The 25012-nt window shown below is 47.1% G+C and overlaps 1 protein-coding gene across 1 annotated transcript; it reads right to left on the minus strand.

Annotated features, from left to right (window-relative positions):
- Positions 1-3358: 3358 nt before the first annotated feature.
- Mgst3 (microsomal glutathione S-transferase 3) lies at positions 3359-24706 on the minus strand. Its single transcript, XM_021162545.3, has 6 exons — positions 24590-24706; positions 9491-9614; positions 8464-8537; positions 6530-6587; positions 4927-4999; positions 3359-3617 (listed from the first exon to the last, which is right to left on the minus strand). Exons 2-6 carry the CDS (start codon positions 9605-9607, stop codon positions 3478-3480), a joined length of 462 nt encoding a protein of 153 aa, XP_021018204.1. The 5' UTR covers positions 9608-9614; positions 24590-24706; the 3' UTR covers positions 3359-3477.
- Positions 24707-25012: the final 306 nt, after the last annotated feature.

Raw genomic sequence — 25012 nt, forward strand, 5'->3', positions numbered from 1 at the left:
ACGGTACCCATCACACACCGCCTCCTCCATCCCTGTTAACATCCATGGTTACTGTAACTGTTTTCGTGCAAGCTGTATCCTTCCTCCACTAGAACACAAACGGAAAGCAAGAATTGCCCTGTCTGAGCGCCTGAGCCGATAATGCTGAGTGTGGTCAGGGAGCCACAGCACCTGGTTGCTAGAGATGCAGACCGAACCCACCTCAAACCTGTCAGTCAATTTTAGTAAGATCCTCAGATGAGGCCTACACAGGGTGGCTTGCCAGGCAGTGCTGTGAGAGAAATGGTTCTCAAGTTTGGCTCTTCATTAAGGCTGCCTACTGAATGTTAAATATACTGAGATGCTAATGTAAGTGTTCTGGACTCTGGTTCTCAGGTGAATTCAGTAGGCAGCTGGGCTAAGCCCTGCTCTGAGCACGTATGCTTAATCACAATTAAATAAATATTAAGTGTGCGAGTTGCCCTAGCCACATCGCAAGTCCTCAGTGTATAAAACACAGGTGCTGGTTTCTTTATTGGACAGTACAGAGTCTGTTTCTGTCACGTCAGAAAATTCTACTAGAAAGTTGTTTAAGAGCGATAGGCAGACAGGCTGCTCATTTATGTATTTGCTTATATTTATTTGTCTGTGTAAGTGGATGTGTGTGGGCAGGAGTGTGGAGGTCAGAAAGCCCACTCAAGGAAGTGGGTTTTCTCCTATTAACAAGAATTAAGGGAATCACACTCCGGTGGTCAGGCTTGGTGGTAAATTCTACAGGATGAGCCATCTCTCTGGCTTAAGACTGGTCATCGTGATCAGGATTGGATAGCATCTTAAAAATGTAAAGGGGAAGTTATCCAAATTCTGGGATACACCAGCAGATGGCGCCCAAGCTTTCTACCACACCTTGAGCCCTGCTTCTGGTCTTGGGCGCCTCCTACTGTGCATGCGTGATCATGGAGCCTCAGTAATTGTGTACGCGGGTTTCCAATGTCCTTAATGGCGCATGCACTTGAAGCTTGGTGCCTCGGTGGTGATGTTTTAGGAGGCTGTGGGATCTTTGGGACATACTTCTGTTAGGTGGAGAGATACTCTGGTTTCCTTTCCTGATTCACATCATTATACCCTTAAAAGCTGTCTCCCCACTGGTCTGCTCCACTTTTGGTTATATGAGTACAGCTGGTCACATGGAGAAAGCATGAGGGAGGCCAGGGCAGGAAGGTGTCACAGCAGAAACAGCAGCAGAGGACAGAACTGAGACAGAAGGACGATGTCTGTTAGGATCCAGAGACAAGAAACAGCAGTCTCGGGGGCTGGTGAGATGGCTCAGTGGGTAAGAGCACCCGACTGCTCTTCCGAAGGTCCAGAGTTCTAATCCCAGCAACCACATGGTGGCTCACAACCATCTGTAACGAGGTCTGGCGCCCTCTTCTGGAGTGTCTGAAGACAGCTACAGTGTACTTACATATAATAAATAAATAAATCTTTAAAAAAAAAAAAAGAAAAGAAACAGCAGTCTCTGGTTGTTAGAAGAGTCTGAGAGAGTTGTCCTCCTTAAGACCAAGGGTCTTACATCCTGGGCCAAGAACTTTAATTGGCTGCTACAGCAGTGAGTTCTTCACCTGTGGGTCGTGACTCCCACCTGTGGGTCATGACTCCCTGGAGGTTGAACGACCCTTTCACAGGGGTCATATATCAGATACCCTGCATATCTGATATTTACATCATGATTTGTAACTAACAAAACTACCACTATAAAGTAACAATGAAACATTTATCGTTGGGGGGGCATACATGAAGAACTGTATTAAAGGGCCCCAGCATTAGGAAGGTTGAGCACCCCTGACTTAGAGGCATGACTACTTGGGACCTGCAGAAGGACTGAAGCACTGGAAGGCACCCCAAGCTGCTGTTCCCACCTGGTTACGACCACTGCTCACAGCTGTCACACAGGGACGCCAGTGCTCCAGAGACCAGTACTGGGTCCTCCTGCCTCGCTGAGTCTCAGTGAGAGGAAGCAGTTCTCCAGGTCCCCAGGGTGCACTTCTTTTATAACATAGATAAAACCCAGTTACTGCAGAGGTTTACCGATGTCACCCTTTCTAGTCCCAACCCCAAACTTCTTATCTCACTATCACCATTTCATAAGGGAACACTTACTGCTGCTAAAAGGAAGGCAAATTTAAAGCTTTATGGGAGTGGGGGTGGGGGGTTGGCGAGGGGGCAGCCCATTTCCTTTTTTTTTTTTTTTTTTCTTCAGTTACACTGGTGACATATTCTCATGACCTGCCCCGGGAATGTGTTCTGTTCTAATTCCCAAGGGTGTCCCAGTCATTCCCAGTGCAGCTGAGCCACCCTTCAGTGCCTTCATCTCAGAAGCTTGAGCGACTCAGTCCAATGGAAAATGCATAGGGTTTAGAGTTAAGCCTCCATTCAACAACTAACTCTGATCCTCAGAAGCTATCGAGCATGTGAAGTGTGGCTGGCTCAAACGAAGAACTTGTGCGTCTGTTATAAGCATTATCCATCTAAAAGCCACTCGTGGCTAGTGGCCACCCTGTTGGATGGCAAAGGTCTAGATGCCGTGTTCTTGTTCATACCTTGCAGTCATTATTTTGCCGGCTTAGACCATTCTCTAAAGGCCTTTCCTCTTTGTTTTTAATCAGACATTGGCATAGACACTTTAAAAATTTTATTTATCTTTATTTTATGTATGTTGATGTCTTTTGACTGCATGTATGTCTGTGTGAGGGTGTCAGAGCCTCTGGGACTGGATTTACAGACAATTGTGAGTTGCCACATGGGAGGTGGAAATTGAACCTGGGTCCTCTAGAAGAGCAGTCAGTGCTCTTAAACGCCGAGCCATCTCTCCAGCCGGTTTCCTCATCTATAAAATGAGCTGTTAGCAATTCTAGCATCACAGTTATCCCTAGTTTCATCTGTGTCTATTGCTTAACTGAAGAAAGAGGCTTTAAACAGTTATGTTTATTTGAATGGGTGTTACATACGTGTGCAACATACAGTGCACGCGTAGAGGTCAGGGGATAACTTGTGGGAGGCAGATCAACTCAGGCCATCAGGCTTTATGACAAGCATCGTTACCTGCTCATCTGACTGAACTCATTACTTAACCTTTTAAGCAACATAAATAATCTTTAATAGATTTTTTTTAAGTCCATGCTGTTAATTATTAGCATCAAGCAGTACTTTGAACTACAGCTGAGACTGAATTTTTCCGTCCTCATCACCGTAGTCAGACTTCATCACCGCTTCACAGACTGTGTGTGTGTGGGGGGGCACGCTCACAGCTTTGCTCGTAATGGGTAGAAATGGCACCCTTATTTCAGTAAGACTCTCAGAAAGAGATGCAGGCAGGAGCTTTAGGTACGAGGCTGATGCCAGATAAGTTTTTATTATATTAAAAAAAAGAAAAACAGTGCAACTGGAAATCAGGGTGAGTCGCTGGAGGTGAGTGAGAGTCGGAAGGCCCTCCACTCCTCAGTGGTGGCAGGATCTGGACCCGCAGCCTAAGCCTGGTCTGATCCAGCCGAGATGCTGGAAAGCAGAGCACACGGTGGTGCCCATCAGGGCAAAGAGGGCAAGAGAGCCCACGGCTCCTCGATACCGCTTGCTAGGGTCTGGAAAAGAAGACAGCGGAAGTCACCAGTACATCCACGAGCCATTCGGCTCTAGCACCTGAGGTCATATAGTCAACCGCTTGTTATTGGGAGGTCGGCCAACTGTAGCCTAGAGCCACCAGTCTGCTGGAATCGATGTACGTTAGCGTTGCCTAGACTATGGAGGACTCTGTAAGCCAAGTAACTTTGTCTTAGGCCCAGTAGCAGCATCGGCCTCCGGAATGACACGTAGCCTTTTCCTCTCCGATAGCCATTTCTCCCGGCCGTGGTCAGGTTTTGCTGACGCAGCACCTTGGTTTGATTCCTGGCAGCTCTGGCTAGCCCCTTAATATTTCTAAGGCTGTTTCCTCATCTGTACAACAGGCTATTCGCTGTACATGGGATTGCTGTGAGCTTGCCTAGCATATGTAAAGTTCTCAGGCAAGCAACTGGCACTTAGAAAATGCACAAAGGTTTGTGTCTACTCTAAGGGCAGTAAGAAGAAAAAGAACGGACCTTCACGTTAATTCTCAAGCCACTTCCTCATTTTAAATTGTATCATACTTTATGTATATGGGTATTTTGTCTGTGTGTGTGTCGGTGCACCCCTTGCATGCTTGTCCTAGAGCTGGAGTTACGGACTGTTGTGAGCTGCTGTGTGGGTGCTGGGAAACAAACCTGGATTCCTCCAGAAGAGCAGTCAGTCACCTGAACAGCCAAGCCATCTCTCTGGCCCTATTTCTCCCTCCACTTTTTTTTTTTTTTGGTTTTTCGAGACAGGGTTTCTCTGTGTAGCCCTGGCTGTCCTGGAACTCACTTTGTAGACCAGGCTGGCCTCGAACTCGGAAATCCGCCTGCCTCTGCCTCCCGAGTGCTGGGATTAAAGGTGTGCGCCACCACGCCCGGCTCTTCCTCCACTTTTAAAATCCCAAACCAAGAGTTAAAATACAGTAACAATATTTAAAATTTGGCTGGGCAGTGATTTGTGAGGTAGAGGCATGCACATCTCTGTACACATCTCTGTGAGTTTGAGGCCAGCCTGGTCTATAAAGTGAGTTCCAGGGCAGCAAGAGCTACACAGTCTTTAAAAATAAATAAATAAATAAATAAATAAATAAATTTGTTTTGGGGGCAGAAGAGATGGCTCAATGGTTAGGAACACCTGCTGCTCTTGCAGCGGACCAGAATTCAGTCATCAGCACCCATGTTAGGTAGCTTGCACCTGAAACTGCAGCTCCAGGGGGTGGGCTGGTACACACTGGTACATAATACATGTTAAAGAAGATAAATCTAAAATGCATTTCCTTGGCGGGTGTCAGCATCTACTTACCTCCTGTGTAGTAGCCATATGCGTAAAGGACTCGCCCAATAATCCAGGCCAGGCCCAGGCCAGAAGCTATGCGCTAGGATGAAAGGACAGCACAATGCTTGCATTGAAGAAGCAGACCTCCATTAATTAATGCCTACAGCTGAGACTACACTTGTGTTGGCCAATGGTAATTTCATGCATTTGCTAATGTATTTCTCACAGAGTTAGGAAATCTTGGAGTTATTCATTTCAGTCAGGAAAATTGAGGACCCGTGGTTGTCTACAATGGCATGCTCAATGGCAAGGTGAATCCTAGCTTTCCCGATGGGTAGACCTTGGACCAGAAGGAACTTCCTTCTCAGGGCAACTGGGGGAACTGGTTCTGGAGTGCAGGTAAGAGCAGGCAGGCCTCAGGGTTCCAGGGTGAGTCAGAAGAGGAAACTCTGATATCTGAAACGGGACCCTGGGTCTCACACACTGACTGAAAGAACAGCTGTTGGGTTTCACTGTCTGCAGGGACAATGCCTGGATGCAGCCAGTGCTGCAGCCTGCACCCAGTAGGGCTGGAGCTCGATGAGACAAGGTGAGAAAAAATGTATAGCAAACCCATGAATATGTGTACCCAGAGGGCAAAGGGCTCCCCATTCCCAACACTCCTGACAGGAGAGAGTAAAGGCTTATGAAGGTTGAGACACCATTCATCCCGAGTAACCCCACTTCCCAGACAGAATAAGGAGGAGCTAAGGTTGGCGCAGGATGAGTGCTATGGGCGGTGCTGGTTGCTATGGGCGGTGCTGGTTGCTATGGGATGATCTGCATGAACTGACTCTGGATGAGAAGTCTCCGCAGGAGGATGAAGTTCAACTAACTAAGCTTAGTCTCTGCCAGGCCGTTCTTCACTACAGTGCTGCGTAATTGCTAGCAATTTTGGGACAATGTTTTGGGGCTTTTTTCAGTTGTACAGGTGCCCGCCTGTCTTGTCCACTGCTATAACCTCAGGTGTGACTAATGACTGCGTGCCTTCTGGATGCCGGGTGCTACAGACAGATAGACAGACAGACACCTGCAGTTCCTTCTTCCTCATCACTTGTGAGTTTGCTTAACTGTCACCTCAGTAAGAGCCCCGAGCCTGGCCGCACTCCTGTCCTGCCTCCTAACAGTTTGCTACTGGGCACTCAACACTTTCTAACATACTTTACTTATGACCCCAATTAAAGGAAAGGCTGATTAATCCAGGCGCCTGCCTGTCTTGTTCACTGCTGTAACCTGGGGTGTGGGTAGATGTTTGGGTTTTGCATAGGTGAATGAGGAAAGTAAATCCACCCCCTGTGGACACAAACCTTTCAGAAATAGATGGACCTGGGGTCAAAGTTCACGCTTCTGGGGCTCAGCTGACCCCATGAAAGTTAAATAGTGGCTAAGAGGCTTCTCCTTTCTCTAAGAAAACTAGGTGAGATCTGCCTACTGTAAAGCAAACCTCATAATAACTCAGTAAATAAAATCCTTTTAAATAAGTGCGGCTTGACTCCAGGCTCCTCATTCCAGGTTCCTCTCCTTCTCCCTGTGCCCTGGGTAGCTCGGGGAACCACATCTAAATGGATGAACAGCCCCAGAAGAAACTTACCGGGTGGTAAACACCTCCCACCGTTAGGAAAAACAGGAAGGGAGGGTACACTTCCAACCTGGAATGGATAGAAGGTAGCTTTTAAAACAGTGTTTTCAAGCCTGGCAGTGGTGGCTCACACCTTTAATCCCGATACTGGGGAGGCAGAGGCAGGAGGATCTCTGTGAATTTGAGGACAGCCTGGTCTACAGAGTGAGCTCCAGGACAGGCAAGGCTATGTAGAGCAATCCTGTCTTGAAAAACAAAAACATCCCCCCCACCCCCCCCAAAAAAACCCACCACCACCAACAAAATTTCCTCATGGATGTCTGTCCAGAACTTTAAGAACTTATAAGGAACTCCACCTTCATGCTGGAAGGTTAGAAGCTCAAGTACAAACTCTGGCTGAAGGGAGACGTCTGCTCACCAGGACCCACCTACTTTTGCTCTAGCTGAGAGTACAAGAACTTCACGTTCTACAGACTCATGTGGAAGTCTCAGATTGGGAAAGCCTCCTAAGGGACGCTCAGTCTGAAATGTCCCATAGGCTCATGTGTTCCGACACTTGTCTCTACTTAGTAGCACTGTTTTGGAGGTTGTGGGCCCTCTGGTGACAGGGGGCCTGACTGGCAGGTACAGGCCACTAAGGGCGGGCTTTGAGAAGAGGGCTCTTCTTTCCTGTCTGCCTTTGTGACTAGCTGCAAGTCTCTGCTATCACCAGCCCAAGTCAGGCCATTATACCTTCCATCATGGACTGCTTTCTTTTAATCGTGAGCCAAGATGAATCCTTCCTCCAATCAGTTCTGTCAGGTGTGTGTGTGTGCATGTGCGTGCGCGTGTGTGCGTGTGTGCGTGCGTGCGTGCATGCGCGTGCGTGTGTGTGCGTGTGCTTGCGTGTGTGTGCGTGTGTGTGTGTGTGTGCGCGTGTGTGTGTGTGTGTGTGTGTGTGTGTGTGTGCGCGTGCGTGTGTGTGTATGAATGCAATTAGTTAGATGGGACCTGTAAACACTGCAGAGGGTCACATTAAAGACATTGTGATGGCTGCTAATTGTCAACAGAATCTAGACTCACCTGGAGGATAGGCACACCCATGGAAGATTATTTGGATTGTGTTTGTTAATTGAAGTAGAAAGAACTGCCCACCATGGGTGGCACCAATCCCTGGCTGGGACCTGAACTGTCTAAGAGAAAAGAGCTGAGCAGTAGCAGGCCTTCATCACTCTCTGCTTCTTGACTGTGGATGCGATGGAACCCCTTGTCCCTTGTCCCCTGCTTCAGGCTCCTGTCACCTTGGCTCTTCTATCATGAGTTCTCACCATGAAGGACTGGCCCTTGAACTATGAGCCAGAATAAACCTCTCTCCCTAAGCTCATTTTATCACAGTAACAGGACAAGACATTTCAGAAGACATTAGTCAGAAGTTGCTTTGTTTTAAGACAGGGTTTCTCTGTGTAGCCCTGGCTGTCCTGGAACTCACTCTGTAGACCAGGCTATCCTGGAACTCACAGAGAGAGACACATACCTGCCTCTGCCTCAGAGTGCTGGGATTTAAGGTATGTGCCATCCCAGCTTGGCTAAGAACTTTTCCATTCTAAAAATACTTAATTATACTCAGTACTCAATTCTGTTCACACAGTAACTTAAGTTTATTTTTATTTGTGTGTATGAGTGAACATATGTGTGTGCACCAATGCCCTGGTTCACATGTGTAAGTTAGACTTTGTGATCTCCTCTTGCCATGTGGGTCCCAGGGATCAAATTTAGATCATCAGGTTTGGCAAAAAGTGCCTTGATTTTCTGAGCCATTTCGCACCCCTCCACCCCCGCCAGTAATATTTTAAATGCTACTCTTAACAAGGTGCCCACGATTGCCATGCTATCTATCACTGAGCAAATTCTAGAGACCCAGGGCTGAAGTGATGGACATCTTTGCCGTCTGGCAGCACGACACTCACGTGTTCTGGTGGGCGCGCTGAATGCAGTTGAACATATGCCCGTTCTCAGGATCTGTGCTGTACATGACAGGGTACTGTTAAAGCAAAGGCCAGGCAGAGTGTAAGTGCTGAGAATTAACTAACACCAAAACGGAGACACCTTGTACCGTTCTCCTGAGGGATGAAGGCCTGGTTTTCTGAGCGCCTGGTTTTCAGTTGAGAAATGCTATGGTATTTCTAGCCAGCATAAGGTAGCGAGAACCTGTGACTATGTTGTGGTTACAAAAGAGACAGGAGTGGCTTCTGCCCAGCCAGTGTTTCTCATTGATGTCATAAATCAATGGAGGACTGTAGATGATTACAGAGACATCATAGAGAAATGGCTGATTCCCAAGAGTCACCACACACCACATCCCCTTAAGATCTCCCTTAACAGGGAGCAGAAAATTGAGTGAGTGAGACTTTTATTGCAAGTGTCCATTAGAATAAAAAGAGAGGCAGCCAGATATGAACACTTGAAAAGAGCCTCCACTGAGGGAGTCTAATTACAAGATGCTAAATGCAAACAGACATCTAATTGCTCACCAGGGAGAGCTTTGGAAGTTCCCCTCCTAGTTCAGCCAAGACTAAAGGAAGTATTTAACAGACTTCCTTTACTGCCTAAACTCAGGTTAAGCTCAGCATCTCTTCTCTATTTAGGAATCAGGAAAATCAACTTAAGACACCCTTTTTAAAGTGGCAAACTAGGAAGCAATACAGCCACTTCACCCATTTTAGAAAACAGCAGTGTCCCTGGAAAATGGCTCTAGACAAAAATGGACTTTTAATCCCAGTAGGCCGAGTCTTTCTACAGAGCAGCCAAAGTCCAGTGAAGTGTAAACGACATCCCAGCCTCTTAGCAACAAACTCCTAATGGGCGTTGTCCAAAAACTGCCACTACCTGTCACCACTAATAACTTAGCTCTCCCTCCGGGACTGAAAAACAAGCCTTGGATAAGCTGGTGGCCTCAGGAAGCCCACAGAGGCACCCGCCGGTGAGCCTACTTACCTCTACCTTGTACTTCTTGCGGGCTTTGCCCACGTTGATGGCTAGGTGGAGCACCATCACAAAGCTGGCAGCACCAGTGAGAAGCACAAATCCATACTCCTTAGAGAGGACAGCCATCTTGGCTCTGTGGAAGAAAGTACAACACAGTGGGAAACTAAGATAACGCTGTGGGCAGCATGTAGCATAAGGCCTTAGCACACGCTGATGGTAGTACCTCGTTACCAGCAGATGCATACAGATCACAAAGACGTTTCAGGGCTGGGGAGCTGGCTCGGGAGGTAAACTGTTTGCTGCACAAACAGGAGGTCCTGACTCTGGACCCTCAGCCCCTACTGTGCTGGGCCGAGTTGGGGATGAAGACAAGTGGATTTTTGGAGCTCGCTGGCTGGCCAGTCTTAATAAAAAAGGTGAGCTTAGGACTTGGTGAGAGAAGAACATGCCTCAAAAAGGAAGGTAGAGAGTGAGACGGGTGAAAAAGCCTCAGCGTTAACCTCTGGCCTCTGTGTGAGCATGTGCAGGCTAAAGGGGCCTGCACACACACCAGTGCACACACATGCATGTATCACACATACACACACATCCCATATGCACACACCATACATATATATGACACACATATACTCTGCCCAACTTAAAAAGGAAAAAGATGTTTCTAAGAGGTCATCAAAAATACTACTGTGCATTAGACAACAGAATTAAAAATGACTCCAGTCTGCAGTATGGTCTCAGGGAAGTGTCAAGTTGTCTACATCCTTCCTTCCTTCCCTCTTCCTTCCTTTCTTCACCTCGTTTCCTTCCTCCATCTCTTTCCTTTCAGTTTTGAGAACAGATTTTACCTCCTTACTTCTTTTTTTTAATTTTTAATATTTTTTTATTACGTATTTTCCTCAATTACATTTCCAATGCTATCCCAAAAGTCCCCCATACTCCCCCCCCAATTCCCTACCCACCCATTCCCATTCTTTTGGCCCTGGCATTCCCCTGTATTGGGGCATATAAAGTTTGCAAGTCCAATGGGCCTCTCTTTCCAGTGATGGCCGACTAGGCCATCTTTCGATACATATGCAGCTAGAGACAAGAGCTCCGGGGTACTGGTTAGTTCATCATGTTGTTCCAACTATAGGGTTGCAGATCCCTTTAGCTCCTTGGGTACTTTCTCTAGCTTCTCCATTGGGAGCCCTGTGATCCATCCAATAGTTGACTGTGAGCATCCACTTCTGTGTTTGCTAGGCCCCGGCATAGTCTCACAAGAGACAGCTATATCTGGGTCCTTTCAGCAAAATCTTGCTAGTGTATGCAATGACCTCCTTACTTCTTTATTATTTATTTTTGTGTGTACACACACCCATGCACGTACAGCCATGTGCACATGGTGGGGACAGGACAATTTGTAGGAGTCTCTTCTCTCCTACTGCCACACGGGCCCTGGGGGTTGAATTCCAGTCATCAGCCTTGGCAGCTGGCACCTTTACCCACTGAGCCATCTCCTGGGCTACTTAATCACAGTTTTTGAGACAGAGTTTTGCTGTGTGGCCTAAGTTGGCCCAGTACTCAATATATAATCCAGAGGGGCCTTAAGATCACGGCAACCATCAGGCCTCGGCCTCTCAAGTACTGAGATCACGGGTGTGTGCTACTATAACTAGCTGCGTATGCATTCTCCTTGGCCCAACATCCATTTACAAATTTCACCAGTATATACTGGTGTCTCTGATGGGTGTCTAGCTTTCATTTCCCCAACAGCCAGCTCAGGGTGTTGCCCTGCTGCAGAATGTTTCTAGTGATCCTTAAAAAACAAAAGGGCATGATTCCAGCACCCCTACCAGCAGAGAAACACCCAGAGCTCATAGGCTGCACCCAGAGTCGAAAGCAGGAAGTATCATGGATAAGATTCAACTCCCATTTGTCTGGTTCCCATGGCCTCTTGGCATATTGCTGTGGTCACTGCAGTATGTTATGGCCACTGAAATTTACATTGGGAAGTATTTAACATGACACACTTTTAACAAAGTAGCATCCACAACAGTGGCTTCTGGAGAGGCCAACTGTGAGGTCAGGACCTTGTGACTGCCCTTCCACCCTGATCCTGGCCACATGCTGGCACAGTTTTAGAAGCCAGAGTGGAGAAGTCCCTCTAGAGTGGTCTTCTAGATGGCACCCATGGTCTTGTATTTCTAGTGCTGCGGAGACAGGGAGATTATAGGAGCTTGCAGGCCAGCCAGTGGAGCCTGACTGGTGAGCTCCTCCTGAGGAGCAACAACCAAGGTTGTCTTATGGCTTCCACATGCATGTGTGTGCAAACACAGCCACCCTACACATCCGACACCCACTGAAATAAATAAAGTCTGTCTCTGATAGGTGTCTAGCTTTTATCTCCCCAATAACCAGCTCAGGGTGTTGCCCTGCTGCAGAACATTTCTAGTGATCCTTAAAAAACAAAAGGGCATGATTCCAGCACTCCTACCAGCAGAGGAACGCCCAGAGCTCATGGGCTGCACCCAGAGTCGAAAGCCAGATTCAACTTCTGGTTCCCATGGCTTCTTTCAGTCCTGTTTATGGTGGAGCCACAATATCTTTATATGAAATCTGGAGGGTGAGCAAGTTACTCGGGTTTTTAAAAAGTGAGTTTCTCAGGGGTAAGAGATGGCTCAGCGGTTGAGAGCATGGGCTGCTATTCCAGGCTTGATCGCCAGCACCCATATGGTGGCTCACAGGCATGTATTACTCCAGTCCCAGGAGAATCCAATAACCACTTCTGTCTAGCTTCCAAAGGCACTACGCTCATGTGGCTCACGGACATGCGCGCAGACAAAATACCCTTGTATATAAAAATAAATATTAAAAAAAATACAGTTCTCCTGGCTTAGAAAAATAACATTTGGATTTTGAGGCCCCCAAACCTGTCACCACCATACCACAGCACTCAGCAGTCAATTCTCATGAGATTTCCCCGTTTATGATCTTCACCCTGCTCTGCTCACTTGCCCTTCAGAGGGGCCAGACACACTCCAGGCCAGATGTCTCTATGACTCAGCACAAGGTGTCTCCAGGTAAGAAGCCAGGCCTGCCCAGCTTCAGAGGAGAGGGTCTGGATGCTCTCCAAGTTTCTTCTCCTCCCTTCTCTTCCCGAGTTATAAAGTCAATGAATGTGAGAAGCTATGGTATCAACTATGTAGCAAGAATACAGTGTGAACTCTGAACACCCCATTAAAAATACAAAGTGACCAAGCCTACTTGCCAGCTTTGGAGTTAAACCACTGAGGCCAAACCGGCCATTGAAAAACGAAGCTGCCTCCAAGGCTGTCAGAGCTGCGCTTGTAAGGACAATGAAAGGAAACATATTTGCTCTAGGGCAGTTTGTGAGTCTGGAGGCTCAAGCCAATGAGGGCAGACCTAGGACCAGGCCAGGTTTTAGAATTCATAAATACACTCTAGTTCTGCAAAACACCAGAATTGGGCTTAGTTGCTGACCCCTGTTTTCCTGATGTCTAGGAGCAGCCAGGTAGACAAGACAGGAGAGATGATCTTCGGGTAGAATCTACTGCATGTAAGAGCCATTCCCAAAGCAACCGGTCTGCAGGCTACAACTAGAGATGGACATTTCTGCCAGGCTCCTCCTTCAGAGGACAACGGCAGTCTGCTGGGTATTCACACCCAGTGACAGTCCCTCTCCTCAGTTCATGAAGTCGATGTGATTAGGATGAACCTGGGTGGGGGCAAGCGAGACCCAGCATCAAGACATTCGGGTGACATTTAGGACACTGGATTTGGCTGGATCTGACCCAAAAGCCCTTTTCCTGCACTCCAGCTTTTACGGCTCCACAAAAATACTTTTCAGGGTGCAAAGGGCAGGGAGCAATTAAACAGCCGCACCCAGATACAATGGCTACGAACTACAACACTAATCAGCCTGGCAAGAGGTGCATAAAGGCGCAGTCAGCACGACTCACAACTAGGCGGCAATCAACAGCTATCTAATTGGACTGAAGGCCCGTCTGACAGGAAGATATCATACCTGGTACTGGGAACCTAATCAACTATCCAAAGCTAGTGAGATCACCTTGAAAAGTAATCCACAACTGCCACTCAGCCAGACCAACATAATTCTTTATACATACTAAATCCTATCCTCATGCCCACAGATAAACGTAGCCACCACCCCTTATCAAAGGAGCGTCTCCTTCCAGAAAATGGAGACCATCACAGAAAACCACAGCTGGACACATGCAGAGATTGTGGGGAGTACAGCCGAAACTGATAGATTTATATCGCGGCTCCTGAACCTATGGCCCTGGGGACATCATGGAAGGATTGGAAGAGCCTGTATACCACCAAGTCTGCTGTGAAACAGTCTCTCCTAGAAATGGCTGCAATGGCAGGATCAATGGACATGTCTTAATGGAAGGAGGGAATGCCCACCTCTAGACAACGAACTTCAGGCCACCAATGACAGCTGGGAGAGGAAAAGTGAGCCTGTTTCAGGAATGAGTCCCCTTACTGGTTGTTGAATGCAAAGTGGTCAGCGCTGAAACCACATACGCACAATAAAGGATTGAATTTACATGCATTTGTGCACACATTCACACATATGCAAATAACTGCAATGAAGCCAAAGAGTAATCAATCCCTATCGGCCTGAGGGAGGGACAGCAGCTAGGAGGGGCCAGAGGAAGGAAAGTGGGGGTTGGGAGGATGATGTAATCCCATTTCCATTGGGGGTGGGGCTGGGGAGCCTGGTGAAATGGTTCAGCAGAAAAGGCAGAGAATTAACTGAGGGTGGGGAAGGGGTATCGGATACCAGCTTGGGCGGTTTGTAGAGACCATGTGATCCTCTATGGTGGAGAGCCCTCTTCTCCCGATAGGGTGTCTCCTGCGGGAGCCTTGGATGCTTGTGAACAGATACAGGGACCAAGCCTGGAATGCTGCCTTGCAGAAAGATGGGAAGAGCCCTTCTGATACCTCCACATACCCCTTCCAGTGAGGAGTCCTACTTCATATGTCTATCCTGCGTTCAGAGAAGACAATGGGCACAGCCACTGGGCTCTGTGTGGTTTGGCATTACTCATGGCTAGGACGACTCATGGCATATGCAGGTACTTCCAGAGTACTTGATAACAGCAGCAACTGCCGTGGCTTTCAGGAATGCCCACCACCACACATACAAAGAGACGGCTCGTCACCTTATATAGCACCTGGTAATATTGACCCACACTATTTAATTCTGCTTTTCTTCTCTCCAAAGCATCTACTGAAACCATGGAAGAAACAGGATGACGAATTACATAGGAAAGAACAATCTACAACACAGAGGTCTGCATTGTAGGTGCTAAAAATTTAGATCCAAGGTGTAAAAATGATTAAACCTTAGCCTTTAAGGATAGGACTGGCTAGAACCTTCAGTCAAGGTTCAAAAATACTTTGTCACAGGGGACTGGAGAAATAGCTCAGTGGTTAAGAGCACTGACTGCTCTTCTAGAGGTCCTGAGTTCAATTCCCAGCAACCACATGGTGGCTCACAACCATCTGTAATGGGATCCGATACACACTTCTAGTGTGTGCCTGAAGACAGCGGCAGTGTACTCATATAAATAAAAATTAACATACGAATACTTTGTCACTGGCTAAGTTCTTATTTTCTGAGCCTCTAGGAAAAAAGAGATGGATGTTCTGAGCCATTAGAGGGGTGGCCTCTGGGTCAGGGTGCACCAAGAAGGAAAGGCAGCTCAGTTCAGAATCCACACCCAGGCAGCCTCTGCCACACCCTGGGTTGTTACCAATCCAGAGGCAGCAGATAGCTTACAGGGCCAGGCCTGAGGAGCTGATAACTGATAGAAAAGTTCCCTATGGTATGCACACTCATGTGGGCTGCACACATCTTGCTGATTACACACCTGGAGCCCTTTTATGGACCCACCGAGATAAGGTTGCTGAATTTGAGACCTTTTTCCTGGACTCGGTCTTCATGGTCTGGACACAACAGATCTGCAATGAATGCTTGTAACTGTGTTTCCCACAGACCAGCTGGCTACTGTAACATGAACCCAAACAGAGAACATAAGATACAAGCCTCCCATTTGTGTTTCTTAATAGTCAGGTGACAAATACAGAAACTCTGACGAGTGTTGCTGAGGGTCTGTCTTCACCTGGAGGGTGTGCTAAGCCATGCCCCCTCCCAGAGTTTCTGGCTCAGTAGGGCTCCCTTGGGGGCCTGTGAATGCAACTTTCAAAAGTTCCCAGGTGTCTAGATCATTGCCCAGAGAACACATTTTAAAAACTGTTGCTTTGGGAGCTGGAAAGACGGCTCAGTGATTAAGACCAATGGCTGCTTTTCTAGAGGACCTGAGTTCAATTCCTAGCACCTACGTGACAGCTCACAACTGTTTGTAACTCCAGAGTCAGTGGATTCAATGCCTTCTCACTTCCACAGGCACCAAACACCCACACGGTGTACCAGCATACATTATATACCCATACACATGAAAATAAACAGATGAAAATTTAAAACACTTGATTTAGGGAAAAAAAGGAAATTTGTAGGTGGTGGTGATGACTGTATCTGAGCCATGCTGAGAAGCACACCCCTGTCTCCATGATCTAGACAACACTTTCTATTGGATGGCCCTGGAACCCTCTACTGCCCGTGGCATCTCGAGAACACGATGATGGCTGCAGGCTGAGCTGAGGCTAGACCTTGCACAGTTACACCAGAGCTTGCACGCACCATAAGACCAATTCTATCTTTTCAGGTGTAATATTTGGCTCATCATGAACTAAACAAGTGGGCCCCCCTCCAAACTTTATCCAGTGACCTGACAGCCTCTGCCTTCCTGGTTCTATTTATAGCCACAATCACCAGATCTGACTTTTTTTTTTTAACCAGTCAAAGGAGTTGGAGTTTAAGGCTTTATACACTGCCAGAGTGATGGTCACGGTGCAAAAGAAGACCTTCAGGGGACTGTTACTTCTTCTACTATGAATTACTGCACCTCAAATTCTAAATGAGTATGAGCTCTGTGAAAGACATTTAAGGGCTTAGTAGGATCTATAATAAATTTTTTTATGGAGTTCTTCATTCTTTCTGTCAGGAACAGCAAAATGGGAAATCATCTCACCAATACATGTTGAAAATCTAACTACGGGGCCGCATGCACACCAGGCAGAGACTTTATGTAAGCTTTCTCCCCGTGATAATCCTATGCCACAGTTGCTATTACTGCTGTTCTCACATTACCCAGGAGGGAAATAAGGCGAAGAGGAATTGGGTAATTTGCCTAAGCCTCCATCACTGGTGAATGCAGGTCTGGGGTCAGAGTGCAGGCCGGCTGACCAGTGTCTCAACCACTTGCTACTAAATCACCCTGCGGAGCTTGTGCCTTGGAAGTTAGAAGCAGCAGTAAGGAATAATCCTTAGCAGAGCTTATGTCCTGAGCAGTACAGCCGCACCCTGCTTCTATCTTAGGAGCAAAGGGAAAAGATAGCAGCCCAAGAGAGGCTGCAGCTAGACAGCAGCGCTTTGGTTCCACCTTACATTTTCATGGCACTGAGATCCAATCCTACACATGTTTGGAGCTGAGCATATACAAAATACCAGCCTCCTGGGTCTTTAGAATATTTGGCATCCAGGATCTGCTACTGAGAAAGTTATTGCTGCCTCACCAATAGGGATGACTTTTTTTTTTTTTTTAAATCATTGCTGTTATTTTCTTCTTGGCGAATGTTCCTAGCTAAAACCAATACAATGTTGAAGAGAATAGGCAAAAGTGGACATGCTTGTCTTGTTCTTCATGTATGGCTGAAGCATTCAGTTCTTCACCATTACATAGGATACTATAGGAAGTTTTATAGATGCCTCTGTTGCAGCTATATTAGAAATCTAATTATTTTGATATGTTCAAACCATAGTAACTATGTATGTATGTATGTATATATGTATGTATGTATATAGATAGTTTTTAAATTTCAATAAAGTATCTTGTAGTCCCCTCTTCAAAAATAAGCCCCAGGCCATGGTGGGTTTCTGGGCTTTGAGGGTACTCTGGTAACCAGCCCTTGTGATCTATAGGGATGGGGGTAGAACAGGCACCATATGATGGGTTTATAACAAGATAAAGAGAAGGGGGATATAGGCGGGGAGGGCGGGGGGAGAGAGAGAGAGAGAGAGAAGAGGAGTAGAGGCTGGTCATGAGCACATGGAGAGAAAGGGGGGAGGGACGGGGGAGAGAGGGAGGAAGAGAAAGCAAGAGCAAGAGAGAGCAAGAGAGTGAGGAGGGGGCAAGCAGCCTCTTTTACAGCAAGCCAGGCATACCTGGCTATTGCCAGGTAACTGTGGGGTGGAAGGTTAGACAGAATGTTAACAACGGCTGTACAGTATAGGAAGTTAAGCAGACACCAGCAGACTATATAGGTCTGTCACAGACATCATCCATACCCTCAGGCTAAGAGCCTAAAAATCTAGGCTTAAAATGTGGTGGTGTTGGTTTCACCTCCAGGATTCACTCCGTTCCAGGGTATGAGGCAGCAGCATGGGGCTCTTAGGCTCTTTGGCTCAGGTGCTCTTCTTTTAGGAATTCTGCTGACAGCTTCTCCTGGGAAGATCACTATTGTAGTACTCCAGTTTGGATCAACCCTGTGTCTGTTTCCTGCTTCCGCCGCTGCTGGCCTTATCTCACTGGGGCATAGTTCTTTCAGTTACAGGGAAGGGTTCTGGGCAAGCAAACACTTCGGGTGCAACCTTCTCTTTCACTGTGTACCCAAGTCCTCTGGGCTGCCTAGTGAAATGCCCCAGGGCACAATCAGCATTGCATAAGTAAAGCAAAAGGCAGGAGTTATGGATGTGGGCACCATCCCAAAGAATTTATCACTCCTGAGTCACCAAGTTACACAAAACCTTAGGGTTTCCTAAGTGACAGATTTCTCTTTGACTTTAAGTAAACAAAACCTCAGGCTGGACAAAAAGCAACTTCTACTTCAGTTTGTGATGTTGCTCTTCTGCAAATTTTTAGCTGGTGTTTTATGTTAATACAAACAGGAAGGTGACCATGACTAAGTATCCTTAGCCCAGCAAAGCCACCATTCCTCCCAAGATCTCATAGCAACCCTTACTTGGTTGGCTGTGTTATCAGTCCAACCCCAACGATTTAATGATGGTGACACAGGGATGGTCATTTAAAGGGTTGGCTTGGTCATATAGAATGGATGCCTCTTAAAGTCCCACATACAAGATGGCTTAGCAAACTCGGGTGGGGCTGGAGGCTTGGTTTACTCACTCACAGCTTCCCCTAACAGCTCTCCAGCTTCGAATTGGCCTTTGGATGTTTCCACAAAGGAACGGGCCTTTCAGGGATTCCTGATGGGATTTTGCCCCAGTGAGGTAAGGCTGGAGGTCATGGAAGGAAATCAGGGACAGGGCTGATGGAAACTCGAGTGCCAGAATAGTGACGTTCCCAGGAAGATCTGCCAGCAGAATTCCTAGAGGAAAGCACGTCTTGCTGATCCTCCAAAGCCCAGGAGAGGCTTGGTGGGGGAAGAGTAGGAAGTGAGGGGAAGCAATATGGATGTAATTCTATCTCCAGGATGAAGAGTCTTCAAGAGTCACGCCATTTCTCTGTGCTCATCCCACCGTTTCATAATGGCAGCTCTAGTTCTCTTCCACAACAAACACATCAAAGCTTGTTTGTCAAACCTTCAAATAAGCCATTGCTCAAATCCTCCTGCCTTTGCCTCCTGCCAGCTATGTCTAGGGGCGTAGGGTACCATAGCCAGTCACCACTAACTTAAAGGCACTTAAGAAAAGGGGTAAGAACCAAGATGCTGAACCTACATAACCCACTGGTGATGCAGGTTCAGTAGCTATTTCTCCAAGGGTTACAACCAGGTAGCTGGCTACACAAAAGGAGCCGGATTGACGTATGGACTGCTATCTTGGCAGCAGGGCGTAGTGGGTCCTTCTTAGGACCTCAGTCTTCAGCCTCATCCGTGCACCAGCAGCAGGTCTGGGAATGAGTCACGTTGGGAAGATGGAAACCTCTCCCCTTTCACCCAAACACATTCAGCTCTACATTTAAGCAGGCACAGCCCATCCACATTCAAGCTTCAGATGGTGATTGAATTCCAACACTGTGGTGAATTGTCCCTACTGAAAACAATTGCTAAATATGTTACTGGGCTGGTGGGAGGCTGGGGAGGGAAGGACCAGGGAAGCTGGAGGTCAGATGAATGGCTCTTGGTGCTGTGGGACAAGCTTGCACTGTTGTGCCAGTTAAGGCCAAGGCAGAATATTACTTTTATTCCTCAGAGTCTGGCTTCTATATGGCAAGACCCCAGACATACATGCTTGGAGGACAGAGTGTCTTGTTTGGGAAGAGATGGCAATCCTGTACCCCAGGAATCCAAGGACATTGGATTTGTTAGAATAAATTCCAGGTTTTTCCATAGGTATGATGTTAGTTTTTTTAAAGAGACCCTCCATTCTTAAAGTTCCATGGGCCGGGATACCCTGACACCTGACTTTGAATCCTTGGGTCATACTAGATATCCTAGAGGTGTGCCCTCCAGGACACAGGACTCTCTAGACACATCTCACATCTTGCTTCTAGTGGTTTGAAGGCAGCCGCCTCAGATGAGAAAGGAGAGGTATCAAGGAATACAGATGGGGGAAAAAAAAAGACACCAAAGCACTTGTCAGATGAAGCCGATTTGATAAACTTAGTTCAGGATAAAGCATTTTACCCAGAGGACTACTTACCTCCAATCCCACACCTCCCACTCCCTCAGAGTGATTCCTTCCCTTTTCAGGTTTTTCTTTTTCTTTTTCTTTTTCTTTTTCTTTTTTTTTTTTTTTTTTTTTTTTTGAGACAGGGTTTCTCTGTATAGCCCTGGCTGTCCTGGAACTCACTCTGTAGAGCAGGCTGGCCTTGAACTCAGAAATCTGCTTGCCTCTGCCTCCCAAGTGCTGGGATCAAAAGGCGTGCGCCATCACCGCCCAGTGCCCTTTTCAGTTTTGTTACAAATACCATACCACACCACACCCCCTGTGCAGGGCTGCAGTGGATATCAAGATGGAGAAGGGAGTTCTGAACCTTTAGAATGCAGTCAGGGTGGGAAGGTAGAGGACACACCTGGAGGAGGGGGGAAGACTGGGCTGGAAGCCACAGGGGTTATCATGGTAACATGTGACAGAGAACACAGGTAAGAAAGCAGCAGGTTAGAAGCGTGCGGGCAGGCAGGTCAATGTTCACATGGCCGAGAAAGGAGGCCAGTATGACTGAAGAGTAGTTACAGAGCCCAGAAGAAGAGGAGGAAAGGCCTATTCTTTGTAATCTTTACCTAGTAGGGATTAAACCCAGTTCTAAGCAAGTCGGGATTAGCTCATTTAAATCCTTGCAGTACCTCTATCACGGATTACTGCCTCTGCAGGTGAGGGAATTAAGTACTAGAGGGATTCAGTAACACCCTTGAAAGCACACAGCTACCCCAGAACAAAACCTGGATTCCCACACTCCCTGGCAGCCTGTTTCCAGATTCTGTACTTTAGGCCTCGACCGCCCCATCTTTGAACCAAGCTGAAGAGCAAGTTTGCCAACATCTGACCCTCTCCCGAGCATAAAACACAGTAACAAGAAAGTAGAGCTAATAATTAGCTCCAAGCCTGGGCCTGATTACAGACTGTGATGTTTCTAATTGGAAAGGGGAAAAAAAACATCTTGGAAAAGTTCCAGAGAAGAACATATTCATTTTAGTGTACGGCTGTATGAGGATGAAGAACACGTCCTCCAGTCTCCTGGCCCCCAGCGTGGCAGGGCGGTCCTGAAGCTGGCTCTTCATTACTGCATCGTGATTCCCACAAACCTCTACATGAGCTGACATTACACAGGAGCGTAAAGTCACAGGACAGCCAAGCTATGACTTCCAGGAGAGGAAAACATCTTGGATGACTCACATTAATACTACTTGGATTTTCCATCATAAGAAATAAAGACAGCTTAGAGTTATTATAATTCTTAGCAGATGCTAGATCCCTCGGAAGATACCAGTTGTTAAGTGAGGGAGCCACCTAGGCTGCTGGCTTCCATCTGGCTCGACCCTCCCATGCCTCTTGGGTCTTAGAAGCATGCTTTGGCACATTCATTTGCATTTTTCTATCTTTTTAAAAAAACTGCCACTCTTTTATTTTTATCATTTATGCATAGATATGTGTGTCTGAAAAGGCCAGGAACGTATGAATGTATGCTGTGTGTGTGTGTCTGTTTGCAAAGGCCAGGAGAAGGTGTCAGATCTCCTGGAGCTAGGGTTATAGTCAGTTGTTAGCCCACTGGATACTGCAACAGAACTCTGGTCCTGTGGAAAAGCAGCAAGTGCTTATAACTACTGAGCCATAGCCCCAGACTCCATTTGTATTTCCTAAGCTGGAGAAATAGAAAGTATTGTTTACTTAAAAAGAGAAAAATCCAGGTGTTGTATATGACTCATGCTTAGAGTCTCAGGATGCGGGACACTGAGGCAGGTGGATTGAGAATCTGAGGCTTGAGAAGACACTGTTTCAAAAGAATAACAAAAAAGGCGGAGCAGGGCACCAAAGTTTTAAAATTTACATTCTGGATGACGAGTAGATCAGTCTAGAAAGAACTCGAAGTGGGACAAGGGGCCCTGTGAAACCTTCAATGCATTTGGAAAACAACATGATTTTCCCGCTCCACTGGCTGCATTTCTTGCCACAGACAGGCACGTGGACTCTGTGACAGAGCTAATCTTACAAAGGGAAACCTGACAATAACACCAAGGTTTTCTTATTCCAGAGGACAGTGGACTCGGAAGCAGGATCAATAAACTCAGCTGCAAGGGCTGGGGAGATGGCTCAGTCAGCAAAACTGCTTGCCAAGTAAGCATGAGTAGCTGCTTTCAGATCTCTGAATCCAAGTTAAACAAACAAACAAACAAACAAACCAACCAACCAACCAACCAAGACCCAGCGCTCAGCAAGCTCAGATAGGAGGACCCTGGGCAAGTTCAGGCCAGCAGGCTGGCTGAATCAGTAAGATTCAGTGAGATTCTCAAAACTAAGATGGAGAATGACTAAGGAAGACATCTTCATATGTATGGACATGCACATGTGCTTATAGGCATTCATATGTATATATACATCACATACAACATACACACATTTTAGCTGCAAAAATAACAGTGGCATATTCTAAAGAGATATAAACATAGAGAATGACTAAATTGTAGGTTTAGATTTTTAAAATTAAAAAAAAAATATTCGAATTTAAATCATAGGTTTAAAATGAGCTAAGTGTTCAGTCAGTGTTAAATTACTTTTGACAGGTTCATTTGACATCCACTCATTCTTGACTGGCCCAGGGGCTTTTCAGCATCTCTTTGGATAAACACACCTTTTGTAAGTGTGTGTGAGCGAGTGTGTAAGTGTGTGTGTGTGTGTTCTCTGTGCTGTCTACCTATAAAGGAGTTCCTTTTCAGATTGTTTCCTCCGGAACTCTACACAAGCAGGAGGGAATCTAAGTGAGGGAAAGTCTGCCCTTGTCCTTTAAACAAGGACTCAATAATTGGCCCAGGCTGGCCTTGAATTACCATTCTCCTGCCCCAGGCTCTCTGGTGCTAGGATTCCAGTTGCAGGCCTCTGCATCCAGCAAGATTTTGTTCCTTAGTCTAAGGGAAGCCCCAGTAGTTCAGCTTCTATGGCTGGCCACACTATCCCTGTCATTTTATATATAGTAACACTGGTTAAAGGAAAAAAAAAAAAAAGAATCACTTGACAGAGTTTTCTATTTCTGTAACATTGTGTCAGGAAGAAGCTGAGCAGAATGTACTCCCCAGGGTGAAAGCACATGTTTGGATTTCAGATGTTAGTTTTATTTAACTCCTTAGATAAATTTATCTCCTGTGAGAATAAACAATTCTGGATCCCCTGACTTAGACAGTATACTCTCATTATGGACACACTGAAAGAAAACACACCGGGTAACCCTGACCAATAACCTTGGCTGCTTCCGGGAAACTGCAGTCTGCAGGTGCCCTACAGATTCCCGCAGGGAAGCCCTGGTTTCTGCTACTACCTTAAAACCTGCAGCAGACCCTGCAAGGCCACACCTAAGCCACCAGTACAGGCAACAGAGCAGAGAGCTGGTTGCTCTCTGGGGCACCTCCTTTCCCTAGTTAAGGGATTCAAGTCCCAACCCGCAGCGTTGCTTTCCTACCCATCCGACCATCTGTCTCTGCTTTTCCTCTACTTCCTTTTCCGCACAGACTTGTACCCTAGGCTACTTGTAGACTGGTGCCTCCCAAGCAAAGAATTAACAGAAACCACAACCTCGGGGAGTGACTCAGTGTCTCTTACTCCCTTCCACCACCCTGCAGGTGCCCCACCCTGTGGTTCTGGGTCTCCCTGTAGCGACACAAGATAAGTAAAGGGACACTTGCGGACATGCGAGGAAGGGACGAATTAAGATCCCACTCACTCTTCCCAAGAAGTCTCTTGCTATGAGGACAGAAGTAAGAAAATGACCCATATTCAGGCATCAATGCAAATATTTCTACGAGGCGAGAGGAAAACAAATGCAATTCCCTCTGAGACCGTCTCGAAGGATCCTAGCAACAAGACATCCATAGCAGGCGCGGCGCTTGCACGCCACTTATGAAACCTGTGCTTGATCAGGTCCGAATGGCCAGTTCCCACTGCAGAGCTCCGGGCTCCATTCTCTGTATTAACAGCTGCAGTGACTAAGGTCAGGTGGTCTCCGGAAGGCCGAAAGAGGGAGCCCCAGGTCTTTACACAATTGGAATTAAGGAGGGGGAGGAAAATAAGGAATTGAGGATGAGCTGACCTTGAGAACCTCCCTAAGTTAGAGATAGCGAGGTAGGGGCCTCCCCGAGAAGCTCCTAAGCTACACCATCAGGGGGAGCATGCAGGGCGGGCGGAGGGCAGAGTGGGTAGAAATGCAGAGCTCAAATCGACCGATAAAGAAGGGAGGTTGGAGACCCCAATTCTGTTCCAAGTGACTGAGATACCATTTGTGCCCGTGCAGGCATTCAGGTGTCCCAGTGAAGCTAAAGCTCCTGCAGCTCGCAGGTGCCAGCACTTACCTGGCTCACCTTCGTGCGCCTAGTACAGACCTGAGAAGCACAGCAGTGCCTAGGTGCGGCTCTAGCTGTCCCGCAGGACCCGCCCCACTCCGCCCCGCCGCACGCGGCCACGCCCCCGGGACCGCCCCCGAGACCGCCTCTGACTTTGGCGGTTCTAGCTGTTTCTTAAACTAAACTGCATTTTCTCCCTGTTCCGGGTAGCCTGCATATTTACATTTCCGGCTCCCCAGTCTATATATTTGCTCTACTCCCCAAGTATCTTTGCGTGACTACAGTACTAAATTGCTCCTAGAGATTTGTTCTGCTTGGTTGGAACAGAAGCGACAGTAACGCGTTAGTAATTTGTCCCCGGCAGGGCACTGTAACTCAGCTCGCTGCGCGTGCGCAGAAAGTAGAGCGTAGTTTTTGGAAAGCTTGGGTGGG

This window comes from Mus caroli, unplaced genomic scaffold (assembly GCF_978045245.1).
Source record: "Mus caroli unplaced genomic scaffold, Mus_caroli_1 scaffold_1, whole genome shotgun sequence".
Classification (NCBI taxonomy): Eukaryota; Metazoa; Chordata; class Mammalia; order Rodentia; family Muridae; genus Mus; species Mus caroli.